General features: G+C 38.3%; 1 protein-coding gene across 5 annotated transcripts in view; it reads right to left on the reverse strand.

Moving 5' to 3' along the window:
* Window positions 1-22782, reverse strand: part of STN1 (STN1, CST complex subunit) — a 44499-nt gene that overhangs the window by 11172 nt on the left and 10545 nt on the right. For 4 of the 5 annotated variants that reach the window (XM_026851403.1, XM_026851407.1, XM_026851406.1 and 1 more), the window contains exons 2-7: window positions 17041-17180; window positions 12314-12409; window positions 7686-7757; window positions 5760-5921; window positions 4364-4475; window positions 3441-3603 (exon numbers count right to left, since the gene is read on the reverse strand). In XM_026851403.1, the coding sequence (XP_026707204.1) occupies window positions 3441-3603; window positions 4364-4475; window positions 5760-5921; window positions 7686-7757; window positions 12314-12409; window positions 17041-17173 (738 nt within the window). In that variant the 5' untranslated portion in view covers window positions 17174-17180. Of the gene's footprint in view, window positions 1-3440; window positions 3604-4363; window positions 4476-5759; window positions 5922-7685; window positions 7758-12313; window positions 12410-17040; window positions 17181-20849; window positions 21054-22782 lie in introns of those variants that run through there. The other variant, XM_026851404.1, reaches the window with a different exon arrangement.

Here is a 22782-nt window from a genome sequence, read left to right on the forward strand (position 1 = left end):
AATGAAGTGCTACAGGAATTAAGTCTGTTCAAAACACTGAAAGTATGTAACCTTTGGCTCATTATGAATCATAACACACCCTGATGGTGTTAGAGTTTCCTGGTATAACCACACACGTGATTCTACTCATGGAATTGCCCTTTGCAATTTCTCATGCTATGTTTAATCCTTGGTTTAGACAGGTAACAATTTCAGTAATAGTGATTCTGGACATGTCAGTCCTGAAGTCCTATAATAAGCTTTGCAATAAACATATTTAAAGTACCAGTGAAGCTTCCTCAAGAGTCAGGAAGATAAGCACATGGTATCAAGAATGTATAAGCCACTATGTTATACCTACAGTACGATGTAGAGGGTATATACAGTAAGTATGAACAACACTGTAAAACTCCCTGCCTTAACTACTTGTCATTGCTGACCTTGAGATAATACTCAAATCAAGAGAAGTACAAACAGCAGAGTATGGAAAGCACAATCCAAGTTATGTGACCAAGCTAGTGACATATGCAGACTGGAACTGTAATACTAAAATAGCACACACTGTAGCTTACATATGGAAGAAGTGCATAAAAATGGTTAATGAAGACTGGCTGGTTGCAAGTCATATTTAATCCAGTTAAGAAACTGGGTGGATCAAGTTCACATGTTGTTTTTTTTTTTAAAAAGGAACCAAAGGCTTGTCCATTTGCCAAATATAATTGCCTCAGTCCAGCATGTACACTCTTTAGATTCTCTAAGCACATGATTACTTTTTCTATATTTTGCTTGCAGTCTTCCTTGTGGTACCCATTCCTCCAGTCTCAAAAGTAATTTCTTTGAAGGGACAAGGGAAAGGCTGCAGCTTAGGGATAGAGGGGACACAGGTTATGTGAGGTAAAGTTCCACTAATTTTAAAAATTCTAATAGATTTGTTAATTTTTCATTATTTTTAAAGCCACCAAGCCTTCCAATTCTCTTACCCATCCTATGTAGACTGTAAAATCAAGTGTTTCTTTGTATATGTCTGAGCAGAGATGATGACTTGAGTTCTGCCACATGCATCTGCTAGAGGGAAATTTATTCTGGAGAGACAGAAGACTGCACTTCTGGGAAGCCATTAGGACTGGAATTAGGTATTGTGGGACACGTATGGGATGTGGACAGGGCTCAGGTATGGTAATGCTGAAAGGGAACAGAGAGATGCTGCCTACCTCAAACTATACCAGCTACCTCCTTCCATCTTCACCCCCTGCTCCGCTCCACTGCCAGTGACTCCATAGCAGCTCACCAGCTCCCTGGAGAAAACAGTCCATGAGGAGATACCCTCCCCCTATGATGAACACTGTACAAGTACTTTAAAAGTTGGGAAAGACGTGAAGGGGATGCACCACATCTCCTAGGATCGCAGGGAAAGGAAGAGAGGCAAAAAGAGTTTAACAGCAACTATGCTCTAGATCACTGGAATCAAGATTAAAAAAAAAAGTTATACATCCAAATAACTCATCCTTTCACATTCAGGAAAAGTGCAAGAAGTGAACAAGAGTGTATATTGTGGTGTGGCCTAATTAGTTTGACCCACTCATCTTGCTCCTGCCTTGCCAGATAGGCATGAAATAACATTGTTCCACATTAGCAGCACCCTTTACCCTTCTGATTTGAGGGTGATGCAAACCAGAAGACTACAGAGGGGAAACAAAAGGAAGAGGGACAGAAATCAGATCTATTACACATATTTTTGTGGATCAAATGGGGTACTTGACCCCTTGCCAATTATAAGAAATGACACCTTCAAGAGGCAGCGCACTGGAACAATGAAATGCATTTTCCGAGCATTACTAGGCACTCTTCTTGAGGCATTCAGGTCACCTGACAACTGCAGGTTCTTTCTTATGCAAAGATATATAAGCCTCTTTGCAAGGAATTAATACCAAAGGGCAATAGGGAGAACTGCAATTTCTAAATAAGCATCTGTGTGCCCAAATTCCTGGGACATATACTCACACCCTTGCATCAGGGTCAGAAGCAACTATTAATTATTATGATAGCTCCTTATGACTGCTAACACCACTGATGCTACATTGGTTTTGTTAGTTTGTTGTTTTGGTTTTTTGGCATTGCTTTTTTCTTTTCAGGCCTTTCTGTGTTTGTTCTGCACTAGATCCTTCTTTGAATAGCTTTTCAAGTTACTAATCTTGGTCTTTCTTGAAGCTTCAAAGATGGAAGTTTCCATATTAGTCACAATGATCACTATTTCCTTTAATGTAAAGTATTGCGGAACTTTTAATACTATTCCAGCTAGTTTAGAAAAATATCCTGTCCCATGTTGGATATTTATTCTAGTACCAAATTTTCTGTCAAAATGAGAGTAGCTCCTTTTATTGTTTATTCATGCTTGCTTCAAAACCAAAAATGCTGTCAATAAAAAAGAAACAGCCATCAAGAAGCAGCTATAAGAAGCAATTTGATGAGGCAAACAAAAATAGAGATACTTTTCATTATTTGACCTCATCTACAAGGGACTGTGTTTTGTGTTGATTTTTTTTTAAACATCAGACATTAACATAACACAGCACTTAACTTTACAGTACATATCAGAATCAGGCAGTGAAAATGACTGCCATTAATTTATTTCTCTATTGAAAACCAAAAAGTAAACAAGTGAGTCACAACACTCTAGTTTAAGTTTCAGTTGCCATTGGTAACATGGTAAAAGCCATAACTGTTACTTTTGCAGAAATTTACCACTTCACACCAGTTGAAAATCTGGTTTGTAACTTATCCAAATAACAGAGTAATATGGCTTATGTTCTATTTCCCATTCTGTAGTTGGATCAAAAGCATACTATCTCACTGGAAAGTTTCATAACAGTTTGGTTACAGGCAACTACATGTAAACTGATTTCAATTAAATCCCACCTTCTGATCCTCTCAATCATAGCCTTTCATAACTAGGGTTTTCCAAAAAGAAAGACGTAGCAGGGAGCACTGTTCATCCACTCATTATAATCTCCTTTTGAAAGCTACATCTCTATTAATACACTGAGCTTCAAATGAGAAACAAGACAGACTTTATGCTCCCTTCCCCTGATCAAATTCAGGATCCCAAAAAATCTGTCCCAAACAGCTCAAACACCTTACAGGGATTCCCTTTTCTGATACTGCCACTATTTACAGATCTAGATAAGTTAGTTCCCATTGCAGATTCTAAGGTTACTCAGCCCCAATACAAGATTACCCTTAACAACAGAATTTTCTCATATGACTTTCTTCAGTCCAGTTTTATGTCTCATATAGACAAGGTTTCCTCAAGCTCTAAATAACTCATTCATAAAGCTAAAGTACTTGTGGATTTTGAATCTTCTGAAGGCACCAGTCTCTTATATGGTTGTTTCTGCTTTAAAAAAAGTACATGGTATTATTTCCCCCTCCACTAAGAACTTGTGACATTTACATTCACTTACCTCCTGACCGCCAGGATGGGGTAGAGGCATGCCAGCCAGTGACACAAGAGTATCAATTGTTTCCAACTCCTGTTGGTAAAAGGTCTGAATTTTGTGTTCTAATAGAAAGCCCTTCACTTTCTCACGCAGCATATTGATTGAGAAATTCTGACCCTCCAGGCCACTACAGGGATACATAGAACATGTCAAAAGGCAAGAAGTAGACTACTAACATTTGTTAGAACAATTACCTAAAGTTAGCCTACTAGACTGGTTTTCAAAGGTCAGAAGGTATTTTACTCTTAGAGAATCCGAATTGAAACACTTATCCAGACCGTTTTTATATGCAACAAACATCCAACTGTTCCTCTTCAATCATTTGCTGTAACAGTGTTATGATTTTAAGATCTGCAGTCTCTGAAACCACATTACATGCATCCAACCTGTCAATAAGCATCCAGCTACCCTTAAACTGAATACAGGAATGGGTGTTTGACTCATCTTAAAGTTATATATTTGTGATTTGATGATAACAAGGGCAGAAGTTGAGAGCATTTTAATGGAATAGCTCCTTATCCTTACACTTAAAGAAAAAAAATCAGGCAAGGACACTCCAGCTAATCTCTTGACCTCATCCCCAAATCTTGCTCAAAACCCCAGCTTTTTTCTTTTTACTAGATGCAAGAAGTCTGTACACAGTGTTTTACTACCTTCCTAATACTCACTTTGGTTCAGCATTATATTTCTTTTCTCAGAATGTGGACAGGTACCTCATTTGTATGGATCATCAATTATTTGGGAGAAAATTAGTCTGTTACTGTATGCTTGTGCAGAGTCTAAATAACAGTCGGGCCCTGTTCTTTCTCCACAGTTATTACAATAACAAATATACAATAATAAAATCCTACACTTTGCCTTGAGACCAGTCTGGGTACTGCATTTACCTCTGTCCCTCCTCAGGGCCTTGGAAAGGTTTATCATAAACTTCTCTATATAGACATGGGAGCTCCAGCATTCTTGAAATCTGAACATCACACACAGGATCATCCACTTTATCTGGAGCAACAAAAAGAACACACATACTTGGCTGGGACTGCCATACCCATCTTTCAAGCAAGCATACCTCCGGCAGCACAACAGAGCTTCCCATGCCAGTATTAAATTGGCAAGTTTTATTCAGTGTTGATTTTATAATAACAAAACCACAAAGGCCACTCCTGTTTTTACAGTTTACAAGGACATAAATGACCTGTTTGGTACATTACAGATTATGCTTTTGTCTGACAATTTATTTAACTAGAAGTTATGATCTCTATTTCATTATTTATTTCAGCAGCTTTTATCAATTAGATGAAGGTAACACATAGTAAGGAGCTTTATTTGGGGCAAAGGGAAAGCAATTTACAGACTATTTGAATTGCATGGCTCTTCTTTAATGAAACAATGGGGTTATTACCAGAAGTATATTGAATGGGTTATATATTCATAAATCCATCCATAAAGGAGACTTGAACTCCCTCTCAGATTTTAGCTAGAGCTGGAAAATCTGACTTTTTATCTGAGCTACACAGGGTTCTTAGAAGATGGGCTTCCCCCACCAAAGGAATCATTTCAGTATTGTCTCTGAAAGATTTTGCTAGGAAAAACCAATGCTTACACAATAGCACAGCCACAGAGAGAAACAGTTATGTAACTGGAAGCTCCTCGGATGCAAACAGCAGACTGCAGCACCCAGCTGCCCAAAAAGCTGTCAGACACAGGAGCAGCATCTCATGCAGATTGGTGCCTGAGGGACTGGAGGTGAGGAACACTTCTCAGTCATTCTGCAGAACCGGATAGTTTAGGGAGAACCCGGGCTTCAGTGGTACCATGTGCCCATACACTGATGTCTACCCATAGAAGGGATTATACAGGCTGTGACAAACAGCAACCGTTTCTCCAAAGCAGCTATTGCTCATGGTGAAATGTGACATAAAAGGTTACCAACTCCCTTCCCACAGGCTTTGGCTGTTCTACTTCAACACAAAGAAAATTGAAGAGTAAGTCACTCTCATATATACCCAATCACAGTATCTGCATAGTATTCTTGTATGCATGCTAGTCATCTTTTATAGATTTTCCAGGAATGCCTCATTTACAGGCTATCTAATCCCACACTAAGTAGTGCCTTCTAACCTTACACTGCTAAAATTGAAATAAAAACAAACAGATGAAAGTCTCTTTAGAAAAATGAGATGGCAGAAAATAAAGTGGAAACTATTCAGTAAGTTACATACAGCTTAGATCTTCTCACAGATTCAGATAACTAAGTTACGTATGTGACAAATCCATAACACTCACAAAAACATGAAGCCTGAATTTCTCTTTGTTGCCTGTAGGTTCGGATGTGACCTCTGATCCTGACAACATCCCCAATCTCCAGCTTGATTTTCTGGATCACCATTTCTTGGAGTTTCTTCATCTGCTCAAGCACAGCAAGACTGTTGGGTGTGCTTGGATGACCTGTAAGAAGTGAGGGAAAGGACTGTACTTTGGCATTCATCCAAACATCTAAGCATCCATTCATTTTTTGCATTCATCCAAACATCTAAGCATCACAGGAGTCATATTACTAAAAAAAGGGGTAAGGTCTCAGGCACTGTGTATCCTTGGTACCAAAACTTTTGTGTGACAAAGTTAGTTTACAGTATTATGTTCATTTAAATAGGTCACCTGGGGAAAGTGTAAAAGGGAGGAGATACTGATTTACCACTGAAAATGCCATAGATGGGTTGCAAAATTGAAACATTTATTTGAAATGGATTTTGTCATTTTTAAATTTTGTTATGTTAAGATGGATGAGAGGGGAAAAGAAAGGTCAGATGAACTTTTTACATAAAAGAATGAGTCATCTGAGGTGGGGCCAAAGTATTCATGTGGTGCAATCTGATATCTACACTGAGGTGAATGCAACTTGACAGTTTTTCACAATTATGTAGCACACCTTTGCAGGAGAGTAAATCCTTCATAACTTAAAACCTGATTAATCATCCAAGTATCCCTGACTACAATTACAAAAGGCTGAAAGTTTCCTGTGCCCCCTAGGAGCTGTTTTCTTTAGCAGGTACAGATTAATTAATTTCCTTGAATAACATAGTGTCCATTCAAGCACTACTGACGTACATGTAAAATAAGAACATAAGGCTGAAACAAGCATTCTGAGTCCTCATTCTATTTCAAGCAGTATTTCATGCAATTGCTTTAATGAATTCAAGTTCCTCATGAACACTGATTTGGTTGTGTGTTCCCATTATTTTTTTGGAAAGCTGTGCCACAACGTCATCTCTCAAAGTGAGAGCCGTCTTCTAGATTCCAGTTGGGATTGTTTATACCACTTGTCAGGTAATTGTTAGATAATTCATACTTACTTCCATTTATCTTTATAAATGGGCTTGTTCCACAGACACCAGTTTTTAACTTCTACATCAAGCTCTCCTTTCCCCATTCTATGTGTATGTAACCCTAAACCTGACAGATGACACTACTAACACTTATTTTGGTAGGATCTGATCAGCTCCATATCAGGGTTGTCAATCTACTACATTAGCTTTCAAGAAGGTCCAAAGTATAAAGGATTTCATACTTTGATCTGTGAGAAATGGTGTGAGAAAAAGCCAGACACTAGTGAGCTCTTCTGTTATTGAGTGCAATAATAGATTCATTTCAAATGCACAATTTCTGCACATTTAGAACTTTCCCAAATTGTAAAAGATAGCTGGCATCCTCCCACTGTGCTTTAAGCTACTTTTGAGTTCATCACTGACAGTATATGCATGAGCAGGGGGAGATATTAATGCAAACAAAGAAAAGATTAATCCTGAAACCACTGCATCACATATACCAGGTTGATGGTCAATGGGTTGACTTTGGAAACAGAAGTTGTGACATGTGGCAGATTTCCAGCCTACCCCTCACTAGATGAAGTCACAAAAAGAGCCAGAAGAGGATCCTCTGAACAATGTCACAGCATAGAATTGAAACACCATATTACTTAGATAAGGAATAAGCATGACCGGTCATAATGTAGTGGTTTTATTGACATCACCATTGGAGACAACACAAAGTAATACGAAACACCTAACACGGCCCAGGCTGTAGGATATGATGGTTTAAAATTAAAATTTAAAGAGTTGCTCTTGTGCAAGTTTGATCATTTACTAAATTACATAAGACAGACAAGAGCGAAAATGTACAGCCAAAAAAGGAATTCTGTATTTGATAAATTACCTGGTAAAGATGTTTCTGCTACTAGGGGATTTTTCCAGCAGACACAATTTATAACTCCAGTGCTATCATCCACTGTAAAAAAAAAAAAAAAAAAAAAGCAAGAATTATAGAGTAAGAAAGCAGGTAGTGATGTTCCAAGAAGTGAAGATATGTAGATATGTAGGGAGATAACTGCCAAGGATATCTCATTCCAAACAGTTTGAGAGGGAAGGTGGGTTCTCAACCCCTACTTATACCTCTGAAATAAACTCCACAGTCGTTTCAGTTATGAAGGTTGCTCAGCACCAGACACTACGCTTATGTGCATGGTCACTGAAGTAACCAGTATATTCACAAAAAAAAAAAAAAAATCAAGCACTAATTTAAATCGTGAGACTTCAGTACATATATTGGATACTAAAGGGTTTTAGTTTCATTGACAAGGTCAGAAGAAGAATCAGTGTTGAAACCTGAAGCCAGAAAAATTAAAACAGAAAACCAGGAACAGAACACTGAACAATTACTGTAACAGTGAAAAAACAGCACTTCAACATTGAGAAGTACATGTGAATAGACCAGGAGTGCTACTACCTCCAGCTGCACTTGGTTTCCACACCAATATCGTGCACAAAGTCTGCCAACCTTTCCCATGCAAGATGTTCCAGAGAGCAGAAAGGCAGCTCTTCTAGCCAGGAAGGGCAAAGGACAGCACATGCTTGTGGTTCTGCTCTAGGCCAGGAATTCCCAGCTTGAAGTATATGTACTGGTGGCATGCAAGCCACTTCCATTGCTGAAAAAGTTTAAATGCCTTCTCTTGAACAGGGGACCTCTCTAGCTCTTCCTGTGTTGCTAGTACCCAACCCAAATAAGTTTTGAGTTTTTTTGCCCCAGGCACCGTGTTGTCGAGGACCGCAGAAAAAGTCAAAATCTAAAGAAAACTTTAAAAATAGCAGTCAAATCTATTGTTTTACAGATCAAGAGACTGTATCTAGATGGCATGTCCAATAAACACTCTCTAAATAAAAAGGCACTAAACGTATGGCAAACCACAGTAAGTATCACACCACGTCTAGCTAAAACTTCAAGCACCTTGCTCCTTGAATGTAACTATCTCCAAAACTGAGCTTCCAGTCTTCACAGATTACAATCTGCAGTTTTCTTCTGCTCCTTAAACCAGATTCACGGCTAGAAAAGTAACAGCAATGTTTACCAGGAAGGTGTTGATTGGTACCTGCAGTCACTTCCTCCAAGAATCATAACATCAAAGCAAAATGCCTTTGCATTGTCTCATGTGTTTTGAAACAGTCTCCCTATTTAGGGGGATCCAATTTCAAATCATTGTCTTGCCTTCCTGTTTCCCAATAGCTTAGCTGCACATTCCTAATAGCAAACATACAGCATTTATAAGATCCAGGCAATTCCAAATTCTGTCACAAAAGTATGCTCATCTCATTGCTATCCTCCTTTTCAGCTGCTGTGTCCGCAATTATTTCAGAAGCTTTAATTTTGTACCAGGGCATAATGGTCTAACTGGCAGGATTTCCTCTCCTTGGTATAGACAAATCCCAACTATTTTAGTAGGAGTCAGAGCCCCCATATACCATGCCAAGCCATGCATGCAAGCCAGCAGGGGCAGTAAGAAACAGGGCTGACGACAGTTCACTGTTACATTATTGCAGCTTCTAGATGTTCCAGCTTGTGACTGGCTGTTGCACCAACTGTGACAGATATGCTTCCCAAGAAGGGTTTAGAAACAACATAAACAAGACCAAAGGATTAGGAGGTCAGACTCCTCAGTGTAACAACTGAAAATGGGGTTCTAGATAAAATGAACTGTTCTTGACCACACAGGGAATCTGGTAGCAGAACAAGGCTGGGAAGCAACATTTTCCCAGTTCACAAATAAAAGATTTAAGCAAAAAGACAAATAGCTCCTGAAGCACAGATCAATGAGAACTCTTACAATTGTATTCTAATTAGATGGGAGAATGTTAATCTATTTTAAATGCACTCAAGAGGCCTACAAGCTTTTGAAAGCTTCCTGTCCTCCCTGTGCCACCCTTCCTCCTCTCCTTGGGTTTAAATTTTTGTTTGTTTAGTTTTTTGTGGGTTTGTTTTTTGAGGATTTCTGGTTTGTTTGTTTGGGGTTTTTTGACTTACATTAACTATTTGAGGAGTAGCACTCTCAAAACTACCTGGTAAATGAAACAATTGGGTTCAGTCTTATCCTTTATAAGAAAAAGGGTATGGTTCTTGCAGGGCCTGTGTAAGCCTACTGATAACCCAGAAAGATTTTTTTTGTGTGATGGGTTTTTGTGCGGGTTTGTCATTGCTGTTGGGTTTTTTTTTGTTTGTTTGGGGGGGTTTTTAAGGCAAGTGCCTTTCAGCCTTTCAGTTTAAGGAGTTTAAGGAAAACCACATGTGATGTTTGGTTTCATTAAAAAGGAATGGGAAGAGGTCAGAAAGGTACATTAGCTAAAATATGAGCTTGCTCAAAGCTATACTTTAACTAGATATTCTCATAACTGATCATAACAATAGCAGTAAATGATCAAAGCATCAAAATCAGGTTTTACACAGCATGTGATTTTAATTATTTTTTTAAGCCAGGAAACAATCAATTCACTCTTTCACAATTATTATTTTGACATCAGTTCTGGCTGCATGGTTTTCAGCACAGAGGAGACCTAAGATTCTCTTAAAATGAGCACCGTATATTCTGAAGTAGACAGATAGGAAACGAGGAGGGAGATAGCGGCGGTGACACAAAGACATTTCAGTTCTCTATCAGAGAAAAAGTACAAAGGGGGAATTGCTTTGTAAGTCACTGTTAAGCAGATGGAAAGTGAGCAAGTACTGAGCAGTGTGCAGCATGCCAACTGATGCAACGCCTGCTCTATGACTCACCAACCATAGTCTGTTGAACTGAGAGATGCAAGAAGTTACAAGCAGGAAACTGTCTAAGAAGTTACAATTTTGTGCTGGCAGAGTCAGCCTGCCTGAAAGGGAGGGCAGGCTGGGGAGGGGCACCCTGGCAGGTAGCCTGAAAGCAAAAACCAGGAACTGTTAGAACAAAGACTCTGGAGTTGGATGTTAAAGGACTGCAGGAAGCCAGGCTCACTAAGAGCTGTACTTAAAGGTCGGCTGATCTAACACTAAGGCCTTAATTTCACTACTCTGCAGTTTCTTTTTATTTCTATTCCTCCATTTTCTGCCCCCATCAAATATTTCCAACAAGTTTATATCTGAACTAATGCTGAGAGAAGTGTGGGAAACCCTTGCCCATGTAATTATTTTTGCTGTGGTAATTTTGACTGTCTTCCTCTGTTCTCATGAAGTGATAACAGCATTTGCATATTAGTGCAATAAAAGAATAATAGCTGACGTTCAATTTATGTTTCAACACTTCATTACCTCATCAATTATATCTCTGTCTCTTAGGTGCTTGTCTAGTCTGTGCTGCTTCAAGTGCCAGAGAAACCCCTGCTTCAAAATATTTAATGTCCACTAGTTATTTTGCATGTCAGGGTAATAAAAAATATTCAGAAATTAAACTTTCTAAAAAAACCCTTAGAAAATATCCACTCTAAGAAGCTTGCAGGGAGATTTCTATAGAGCATAGAGTCAACTCAAAGCAGCCACACGCAGTGTGGGGTATGCTATATGCAGTGGCAGCTAGTGCTACTCTGCAGCAGTATGATGTAACTGCAGGTGTCATGGAAGGTGGGACCCGGTTAGGCTGTCAGCTCTATCCTCACAATACTCCTGCGAGTCAGGGAATTGCTGCTGACTCAGTTTTGTAAGACAAGGGACTGGGTAAGAAAAGGCCCTCCATGATTCACCTCCATCAGGTGGAAACCATGGCACAGGAAAACACTGGACTTAAGTCCTTCAGGTGCTTCGATAGGACCTATGCATTTGGCTTCCCCTTCCGACTGTGAGATGACCTCCCCCCTTTTGAAAGTTGCCACATCACCAGTACTCCGCTCTGCTTTTTCTCCAGATGAAAAAACCAGCTGAACAAAATAACAATCAGATGTTGCCATGTTAATAAAATAGGCTGAATACTGAGAAAAGCCATAGGGAGGAGAAAACTCCCAGCTGGTGCTGGCAAGGACTGGTACTATGATGTTTGAGTTAGATTTGCTAACACTCTTACACATCTAGATATAAACAAGCTTCTAACTGCTATTAAAGCTGGCTCCAAGATACAACAACACATACAAAAAGTCAGAAGGGATTGCTAAGGTTCAAAAAAGAGAAAGTAGCTTCTCACTTGCAGGCACTGTTAAATCTGTTTATATCTGATCAAAGGAACTGCATATATATATATATATATATATATATATAAACACACACACACACACACAAGAGGAAGATGGTGGAGTCCTGTGTTACAGAAATAACCAAAATTTTTTCTAGATGACCCCAAATGAATCAGTTAATCTGTTTTAACTACCTGTTTCCCTACTTTTGAAGTGGAGATAAACAGTAGCTTCCCTAAGTTTGCTAAGTAATCTGAGCTGCAGATACACATTATATTAGGATAAGAGCACAGTTGTTCCAAGAACAATGATCAAATAAGAAAACTTTAAGTTCTAATGGTAACTAAGATTAGAAAGCTGCTAAGAAAAAAAACCTCTTCTTACCTCCGTAATTATAAAAGGCATCTCGTTCTTTCATTTGAACCACTATCCCGACAACATCCACCTGTTTTACTGGACGTCCATTATAAAAGAATATACCTAGACACAGAACATTCATAAGTGTATCTATTTCTTACAACATCCTACCCTACATAGTGACATTTGTCAGTCAAACAACATACTTTCTTATTTAATATGTCTTAAATTATACAATATCAAGTCATGTGAAAAATTCCCTGGATCAGTGAGGACTGGGGATACTGGAAGGAAGAAGTATCAGCTCTTATTTAGCTTGCTTTTGTTGAGTGTCAAAACTTTATCAATCTCTTGTTTTCTTGCACATTTGAATCTGAAAAACAGTTCGTTTTCTCTGCAGGCAGAGTATTTTTAGGGTTTTTTGTTTGTTTGTTTCATTGCTTCATTTTGGTTTTTGGATTTTGTTTTTTAGGGTTTTTTTTTTCCACATCTTCATCAGGCTTCAGAATAAATAATAGAACACAATGGAAGCAGTTTGGGCTTCTCACAATGCAGCTGTTCCTGATTAAGGCAGAGCCTCCAAAAGGAAAACTAACATAATTCTGCCTTTCATTTCTAAAAGAACAGGAGCCATGGGGGGCAGGGGAAGAGAAAAAACACTCTTAGATTGCAGAGTACACTATGCAGTCATCATGAACAGCATCCTGAACTTCAGCTTCTGAAATAACACATTCTAAAAACATCCCTTCAAAGCTATTTTTGTACATCTATAAAGATGACTTGAATAACATGCAAAAACATGTCCAGAAAACAGTGAGGCATCAGAGCCCAGTGGACTTTGACAGCATCGAGGTTACCACAGGCTGTAATCCCTTTCAAGAGAGTGAAAAATGTTGTTAACAAACACTGACGTAAACATTATACAGAGGCTTCAGAGTCCACTAGCAGGAGGATAACACGGCAATAACCTCCAGATATCCCGGGCTAGATGATTTTCAGTTGATGTGTTTTCCTCAGTTTTTGAATATCCCTGCTTTACTGAAATATGTCATCTAGGATGTTCAGTAACTGTCTTCTAAAAACGAGGTAACTCAAGGGACACAGAAGGGAACATTTGGCTCCATACACTGTGGCAAGTCATATTCTTACAAAGGGAAAGAGAAACATTGCGGCAAGGGAGTCAGATGTTCTGTATTAAAAAAAAAAAAAAAAATCAAAACCAAAATCCAAAAATAACTTGTCCTACATAGCTGGCAGCCTTAAATAAGCCTGGAATTAACTTTCTTCACACAAAGACAAAAACCTCAAAGTTTCATAAGAAGTCACAGGTGATCAGTCAAGCAGCTCATAAACAGACATTTTACTCATAAAAATCCACTGCAATGTTTTGAGGATGCATCTATCGCTGTCATCTTAGAGCTGGCTATACTAAGCATGCAGTCACTGGTCAGGTCTGGTGTAGAGAATGTTCAGCAGGCCTGTCCACTTTTCTCTCATTCCATTTACCAGGACACCAATAAACACTGCTACAGAAAACTTCAAGTGAGATGCTCCCAGTGTATACAATTATTCACTAAACCTTATAAAATCTCTATGAAAGGTGGTCTAGGTCAGTTCCAGGGTAAGTCTGTGGAGCTATATAGACTCCAAGTTTTTGATTGTGAAAACAAGCAACATGTCATCATTTCCCAGTTAGTAAACCGCGTTTTGGCAGATGACAAAGACCAGATAAAACTGGTTCTCTCCATCCCCATAAACTCACATAGGACTCCACCCTCTGAGAAACTACCTGAATTCATCTGAAAGGTGAAATTACATTTACACTATTTAAAGTTGTTGAACTTGACAACTTCAAGGTGTAAACTGTTTCTCCTGTCAGCTTATTTGTTCAAATTATGTTCATAGCAGTAGCAATAAAAAAAATATACTAAACATTTGAAGCTATGTGCAAGTACATTCAGTCATGCTCCAAGTAACCAAGTAAATAACACATGTATTAATATGCTCTTACCACAACAGGAAGCCACAGCAGCAGTACAGGGGGCTGTAGATACAGACCTCTCCAGGGCAAGTCCTGGTCATGTGTTTACCAGCATTACTGAGCACTGAGCTGTTTGCCTTTGCTTTAATTAATATTACCTTCTTTTATGTTATTTGTAGCTTCCCTGACTTGTTGATAAGCTGTCACAATGAAGTGGTGCATGATAACTCTGAGACAAACTCATTTCCATGATGTGATTATGTGTTACAACTGCATTTGACACCCACTCTCATTTCAGAGCCTTTAAGACAACACAATTGCTGTTTTTATCTGGGAGGTTTTCCAGCCTTCTTGTCACCATTTATAGCAGGAGAGTAATTGGCTAGGCTTACTGTTTTCCTCTGTGTTGTTTTAAGGGATTAGTCATTGTGGCATCAAATCCTAATGCTTAAAAATGGAAAGCAAAAACTTATTAGGTCATTCAGTCCAATTCCTCAGGGCCAACGTAAGACCATTTTGTACAGTAAATTCCTGGCAATATGTACAGTCAGGATATAAACAAACCCAGTGAAGGGCATCCCACCTTCTTCCTGGGAAGGCTGCTTCACAGTTTAGCAGATGTCATTCTAAAGATGTTTTTCCTGACATTGAGTCTGTTTCTTTCAATTCCCCCTAGTTACAACTCTTTGTTTTGCACTCATTCTTAATTACCATTACTTAATGACTGATTTATAGCCAATCATATACTTGGCTTCAGCTGGTCTTTAACAAACCCATTAAAGGCAGGAAACATTGACAGCAAGCACCTACCTTTTTCCTTCCCCAAAAGATTTTTTTTTTAGTGTTTCTGTTGTGCTATCATTTGTTGCCAATAAATAAGATATGCTGAAAGATGTCTGGTTTGGTATATACACAGCACCAGGAAACGAACAAAATTCAGGATATTTGTTCTATGAAATTTCATTTTATTCTTTAAAGTTGGTTTAGAAAATGATACAGGATTGCAAGCAAGCTTAGTTGTGTAAAAGCCAGATGCACAGGAAGTGGAGAAAGCTCGCATGCACCAATTTTAAAGGCTGATACCTTGACATAACAGATACCACTTCTTTAACATTATCTTCAATAAAAAAATTTAACAAAACTGAAAGAGTTCCTTAAGCAGAAGAGAACTCACTTAAGTAAAAGAACAGCAAGGGAAGTGAGAAAGGAAATTCAGGTAATTTAGAGGTGAAAAAAAGAGAGCTGGATTGTACTTTCTAAGACTGTTCCGGCTCTTCTGAAATGTTGACATTTGTAAGTTTAATTCTTCTGAATATATTCTTGCATGTGTATGCACTTATATCCAAGTCTACACCTACAATCCTATTCTGCTGACACTGAATTGTTTTGTATTTTGTTTGAAAACAATTAAAAGGACTCCAACTGAAGCAGGAACAGTTTTTACCAGATGCATTTGCTACACCAGTGCTACTATAAGACAGCACACCTTGAAAAGGCCTCTAAGGACTACTCACTCTAGTACAAATATCAACAACAGGCTGTAGCTTAGTTATTGCAATGGATTTAAGACAAAACTCTCTCATCATGTTAAATATATCTCTTAAAGTGGTATATATACTGGACTCTGCAGTTTGTGAAGTGCCTACGTACATAAAAATGATTACAAAAAGAGCAAAATACCTCCCAGTCCTTCATTTCTGTAATAATAGCACTGCTGTTATCCCTGCTGTTAAAAATAAGAGTAACAAAACCTACAAGGCAGAGCATATTCAAAGAGCCAAACAGATGTACCTTGTCTTTGTGGAGGAAAAAAAAACCAAAAACCCAAATAAAGCACCAAACCAAAAAAAAAAACCAAACAAACAAAACACCAAAAAAACCACACACTCTGCTTAGCTTTCTGCTTTTCCTCATTAATTCTAAATTCCTTGGGTTCTTTCTGATAATATTGCACCTTGTCAAGTTTCAGTTCGGAGTAATGAACCACTCACAGCAGAAAACATACTGCAGTCTATTTCAAGTCTTTCTAGTGAAAATAGAAATTCAAGGTCAGACCCGTGTTGCTTTAGACAATGTACACATGTGGGTGATATTGGCTGAAGACCAGCAGGAAAAGACTGCAAAGCATACAATTCCTAACAATGGTTATGAAATAAAAGGTGTGGTGTAGGATTCAGCACAGATGCCAGAATTTACAATAAGGTTATTCAAATGTATGGAGAAAGTCATATATCTATCATATATAGAAATTAGGCAGACAAAAACTCAAAAGCTGTATCTTTTATAATATATTAATAACCAGAGGAAAAAGCAAAAACACATACCAGCAATGTCATCAACTGTCAATTTTGTGACAGAAAAGGATAACATCCTTCTCAAATGTTACAGAGACAGTGGAAATATGTAACACATATGGCCAGAAAAGACCAGCATTTTTAAAATTAAGTTTATCAGAATATAACAAGCACTACCATGCAGAGGAAACCCAGCATCACCTTAGTGCAAAAGAGGTTCTGTATCTATCTATCTCTCTCTCTCTATATATATATATATGAGAGGAAGAAAACCCATTACAATGAACACATTTTATTTTTCACACATTTCACATACAACCTGTTGTTCTTCAAACTGCTAAAGATACTAACGTCACTTAGCTTAGGGGCATGGAAAATTACTGGTGCTCCTGAAGCGTTCTGTAATCCCTTGATAAAGAATACAATATAAAGCAATTCTAATTCTGTGTGCATTATAAACTGCACATATAAGTACATACCTGGCACTTGTTTGGATTCTTTCATTTCTTTTATATCTTTTATATAGAGTCTTGCAAATGCAGAAAATATAGGATCCATCCCCCAGTGCAGAGAAGGTGTCTCCTCTTCATACTTCTTGGACACAGACTGCATTCAAAACCTGTGCATGTAGGAGAACTTGTAACTATTTTCTACACAGGTAAAGAACTGTTCATATATGTTCCAAGTCAATGAAACAACAGCTTGTAATTGTATACACAATGATGTTGATGAAGACACAGAAACTTATCTAATACAATGTTATCTTTGTGCCACCATATGAAATACTCAAAGCATGAATACTAAAAGTAGAGACACAACAGCATTTTGCCTGGCTCCATTAAATGATAGAGAATTTCAGGAATTTCTCCCTCTAGGGACCCATAAATAGTGAACTAAACACAACACTGGATTAAAATACCAGAATTGTGGGATATTAATTGGTTACTTTCTTTATCCTTGATTATTTCCCCCACACCCTCCCCATCATTCTCTTTCCTTTCCATAAGATATTCTCTTCATTGTTCATTCTGTGCTTTATTGGGGTGGTGGTGGAAGCTTATTTTGTATAAAACAAAAGCAGCCAGCCCTTTATTTCAGACATACAGTCTCCAAGAACTTTGTTACTTTTCCCTTTTACATCTTCAGATTTCCCTGTTCAATGCTTGTTATCTTCTATCATTACCAGAGCCAATTCTCTGCTTATCAGAGTTGATGTAGAAAAAATAGTACTCAATTCAGGAAGGATTCTTGTAGACATTTGGAAGCTGAATATACTTTTTAGTAGCTTCTCCTGTATATACAGCTAAATTATTCCCGTAAAGCTTTCCAGGTCACCTCCAATGGGCGTCAGCCACTTAGAGCTGTAGGGGAAGGGTGATAAGTGGACTGATTTTGAATAGTGAGTAATAGGGCTGAGATTTGGCAGCTACAGCCTCCTGGGAGGGAGTAGCTCCCTGCTACAGGTTGCTAGTGATCTCTAGTCTGCAGGAGACACAACTAGCTACTGATAGAGGCCATAAATACAATGATAGCATCTTGCTTCTTTGAGAAACAACAGGATTCTGGAGGATTTCTGTTTTCACACTTCAAGTTTAACTTGGAGAAGAAAAAGAGTGTAGCACAACATGCTAGAGAATTGCTGATATCTAGTCTACACTGTAAAAAGAACTGAAGATGACAATTCTATTAATTTCCAATTTTATTTTCTAATTCTTTAAAAACAAAAGGTTAGTGATACTTTGACCTTCCTTAGATTGGTCCTTTTTTTTTTGTGAGATGTTGAAGGTATTTGATTTAGTCAGTTCCACAAGTCACTTCACCTTTGAGTAACAAACTAGTGTTGTTTATACCTGGATTTATGTCTCTCTCCCTGCTACAGGCAGCTTTTCCCAACCTATCCCCTTTGCATGTGCAATGTCTACTCAAAAACATCTGACCATCCCTTTCTCACTCAAGCCTACCCATGAAGCACACTTTTTCTGCTGCTGAATTGCAGACACTGCTCAGTAGAAATTTATAAACTAAGCTGTTAGCTGTACGATCTTAATAATGCAAAGTTGCTATTCCTCCATATGGCAGTTCTCCGGTTGCTTGCTGTAGTCTATGTCAAATTTAAACCATAACTTTCCCAGGCAAACACATGGTTTGAACTTATATTTTACTTAGTGTGTTCATTTTTGTAACAAAATTAGTCCTCCCCATCCCTCTCTTTCTGCTTGCAATCTCTAGCACAAAATTGCCTGCATTGTCCCTATGCTACTGTGCTTTTATAGCTTATATAAAAAAAAATTAACCCAGCAGAAGGTCATGGCAAGTGAGAAGAGTTCACACATTAATTCCTAAACATATGCACGAGTCAATTAAGGTTAACACATAATGAGTTGAAATAAAGAGAAGGACTACTGGTCAGTGTCATCCTGCCTCCCACCTGCAAACAGAAACTTTGAAGATACAATTTTGTCCTTAGTGGTGCTACAGTCCCTCAACTATTCCCTTTTAGTGGCACGTCTCCCCTGACACGAAACAGAAAACAACACTGCCACTGTATCCAAGTTCATCTTTTATGGAAAGTAATACTCCTTTCTGTACCTTGCCCCCCAATGTACTCTGTGTGGTTACAGTCTGTTATGCTCAGCACCCGTTTCATCTCCTACACAGCTGGCAGACTGAGCTAACAAGCCCAAAAGAGAGAATCAGGTAACAAGCCTAACTTTTTGTATTTTACATGAACAGCCACTCATTGGAGTAGAAAGCAGAAGTCACCCCTGCACATGTGTAAATCAAGGGGAAATCAATGAAGCAGCACCACCACAAATTAAAAATATCTGCATTTTGGTATTTCAGTATCAGGTGTCAAGTCTGAAATGCCCAAATGTTAACCAGATCACTAACCATCACATCTATCTTCACATATAGAATCACTCTGCTTAGTTCCAGTCTGCTACAGACACACCAAGTTTAATCTTACAGATCTGGCATATATTTCATGTTATAAAGTAAATTGCACCCCCAGCAATATCAAGTCATCACAAGATTTCTTGAAGTCCATGGGACAGATGTGCTCAAGTCATGAGTTAGACACTCCATCCATACTAGGCTGGGACAGTGCAACTATACTCGAGACACTCACCTGCCTTCAGCAGTGTCTGACAGGCACCTGAAGAGCATTCTGCAGGGCAGTCTCCCCGCCCTTTATGGTGCCAACAGCCCACCCAACCCCTGCCACCACCCAAAACCAAACTCATTTTCTTTCTTCCCTCCCAAGCGGCCACTTGATAGCTACATTGGAACAGTGACCTATTTAAAGCTAAAAGTTTGTGGCCTGCTGAGAAGAAAAGAGATTTACTGCCTCCTGTACTGCTTGCCTCCACACACTCCTATTACAAGTCCATTCTTCTCATGGTGTTAAGAGCAGTTTTGCTCCTACAGCAAAGGAAGACTTTGTCAGAGAAGCAACCCTTTCCAAAGTATCTGTTTTCCAGTTAGTTTCCAAGATTGTTTCAGGCAGATTGATAGTAATATTCTTAACAAGGCAAATAAAATTCTTCCAATAAATCTATCTTTTGCTATATAATAGTATCTTCCCATAATTTTTTCTTAAGTTGGCACAAGAAGCCTCTCCATCCCAGGGGTTAATTAATTAGTCATCCTGGCAAAAGTAGAACTTTCCATTATGCTGGAAGTGTTTTCAGCTCTTAACTGGTACCATTGGTGATATGCTATCAGCAAGGAAGATAACAGCTACCCTGTATGATGATGATCCAAGGGGCAAACAGCAGGCATTGTGGAGATGCACAGCACTGTAATCAATGAGAACACAGATAGCTAACAATAGACAATTCTGAGCGAGCAGATACTATATGCACAAATGTTTAAGGCTTAAGCTGGCTTTTGCTGAAGATGGTGATAAAGCTTAGCAATACAAACAATACAGAGTCCTAGCAAAAGGTCATCTCTTTCTGCATTTTGTTTTAAATGCAGTGTAATGACTCTACTGGTGCTGTAAAGCAAGAAATTCAATCTTCCTACAGGAGAAAAAAAGGCAAGAGAAGCATCTGGTCCAAGAGTTTATTAGATATAAGATATCTGTGTTCTATTTTTACCTCTCTAGAATAACTCCAAAGAAAGGTTATAAAGGCATAATCAAAAACAAAAATAGGAGTTCTGCTATCTGGGCCACTTCTTGGGAAAACAATTCTGTTTCAAAGGAAAAAATCTAAAGTTTACACTAGTTATCTAAACACAAATAAACAAAAAGCCTCAGTTTGAGATTATTCTAGATACTAACCTATCAAAATAAGTCTGCCTCTTTCACCTACTGCTGTCAATGTTAGCACGTTAGCTTTCTGATTGGAGTGAGAATTAAACCAAGCCCATAATCCCCAGAGTTAACTTGTGAGGTCAGCAAGGTATTATCCTAAGAGGGAAAAAAGGGAAATCAAGGAAAATTGCAGTCTTCCCAACAACGCCACCACCCAAAACCAAGACCATTTTCTTTCTTCCCACCCAAGCAGCCTACTGGGTAGCCACACTAGAATAGCTCCCTGTTTAAAACACAAGCAGAATTAGAGCTGGCTAATAAAGTTCTTGGCTTCTATTCCTGTTTTCACCATGAACCTTTTTCAAAAATGGTAAATGATTAGGAATTGGTCTTTTCCAACCCCAGTGAAACGGAAACCCCAAAAGAGTATGTTTTAATGTTTCTTGTCTTTCTCCAGATGTGATTAACAACTAAAGCTCTTGGAGAAAATTGCCTTAGTTTGAGACGAATCATTTGGAGCTATAGAAAAGGTATCTTGCCACCAGTTGTCTGCAGCTACTCTGCAACTGCTGGCAGACCACTGCAAAGGATTTTTTTTTTTTCTCAGCTTAGTTGTGAATCAGAAACAGAGAATATTCACCCACCAATACAGGCAGCTTAAACATCCTACCAGGGATTCACTCTTCTCCAAAGACTGCCACTACTATACTAGCACTGATGATTTACAAAGGAAGCTGCTCCTGAACTGTTAAGAGTTGCCAACCCAGTGCATTAAAACAACTTACAGTCACCATTGGTTTACTTGAATAAATCAAGCTACAAACTGGGGCTGTTAAAGAATTGCTTCACGGGTCAGCCATCCCTGCCACAGAGAAAGCAGCTTGTGCAAAGAGGAGCAGAGTCAACAGCTGAGTTTTGTAACAACCTCTATCATCTGAATTGACCTCATCTGTGTTTGAGCCAACACCCTACATGACAAATGAGTACTATTCAATTCTTCATGATCAGCAAAGGCAATTCTAGCATGATACAGTTAAAAACATCATATCTCAAGACATGTTTTTAGTTACCCAAGGCCACATACAACATTTTAAATTAAAAACAAACAAATCCAGTATCTTAGTACACAAGTAGCTCTTAGGAAGCTGGAAAATAAAGCCTTTGGTTACAAATAATATGGATTAAAGATTCTAAAAATGAAACTCACCCATAGACTCTTTAAAAACACAGAATTAAAAGAAAGTTTTCAACACCAGTAACAAGACAAAAACTATCACGAAGATCAAAACATTACTGAAAGAGAAAAAAGGCTCCTGAAAAAAAATGTGTATTGTCATCAACTTTATAGCTGTTAGAAAACTATCAAACAATAAGATAAGATCAGTTTGGATCCACTTTCTACCTACCTGCTGATTCTAATAAAATGAAAGTACAGTAAGCACTTTCAGTCTTTCTTAATAAACTACCTTATGCTGCTGGTCATGTGAAGTCCTCTAAGTTAGATGCTGCATGCTGCAACAAACATCAGTAAGGGCACAGCATGTCCTGTAGGTTTTAGATACGAGGCAAATACAATTCCAATTTAAAAAAAAAAAACAAACAGTTTTGAAATAAAATTACAAGAGCTAGAACTTCTCTGAACTTCCAGAGGTGTGTAAGTAACATTTCAGGACCTGCAAAGTTTTCACATCTGTCTAACTTCTGGAGATAACACATTTACAAAGAAGAAACAATTACAGAATTTTTCTTAAGATACTGCTTGAAATCTTAAATATCATATGTCTTTTAATTACATTGTATTACAATATACTTCCCTGGCAAGGGAAGAGGATGCAAGACAAAAGACCCATCACCACAATCTTTATCCAGTAGGGAGTCTACCAACAACAGTGAAAGATATTGTCTGCAATGCCTATAATAGTAGGATATAGACAGGAGAAAAAAAAAGGCCTTGTTTTAT

Source organism: Athene cunicularia, assembly GCF_003259725.1.
Source record: "Athene cunicularia isolate RWA chromosome 6 unlocalized genomic scaffold, athCun1 chr6_part1, whole genome shotgun sequence".
In the NCBI taxonomy this organism is placed as follows: Eukaryota; Metazoa; Chordata; class Aves; order Strigiformes; family Strigidae; genus Athene; species Athene cunicularia.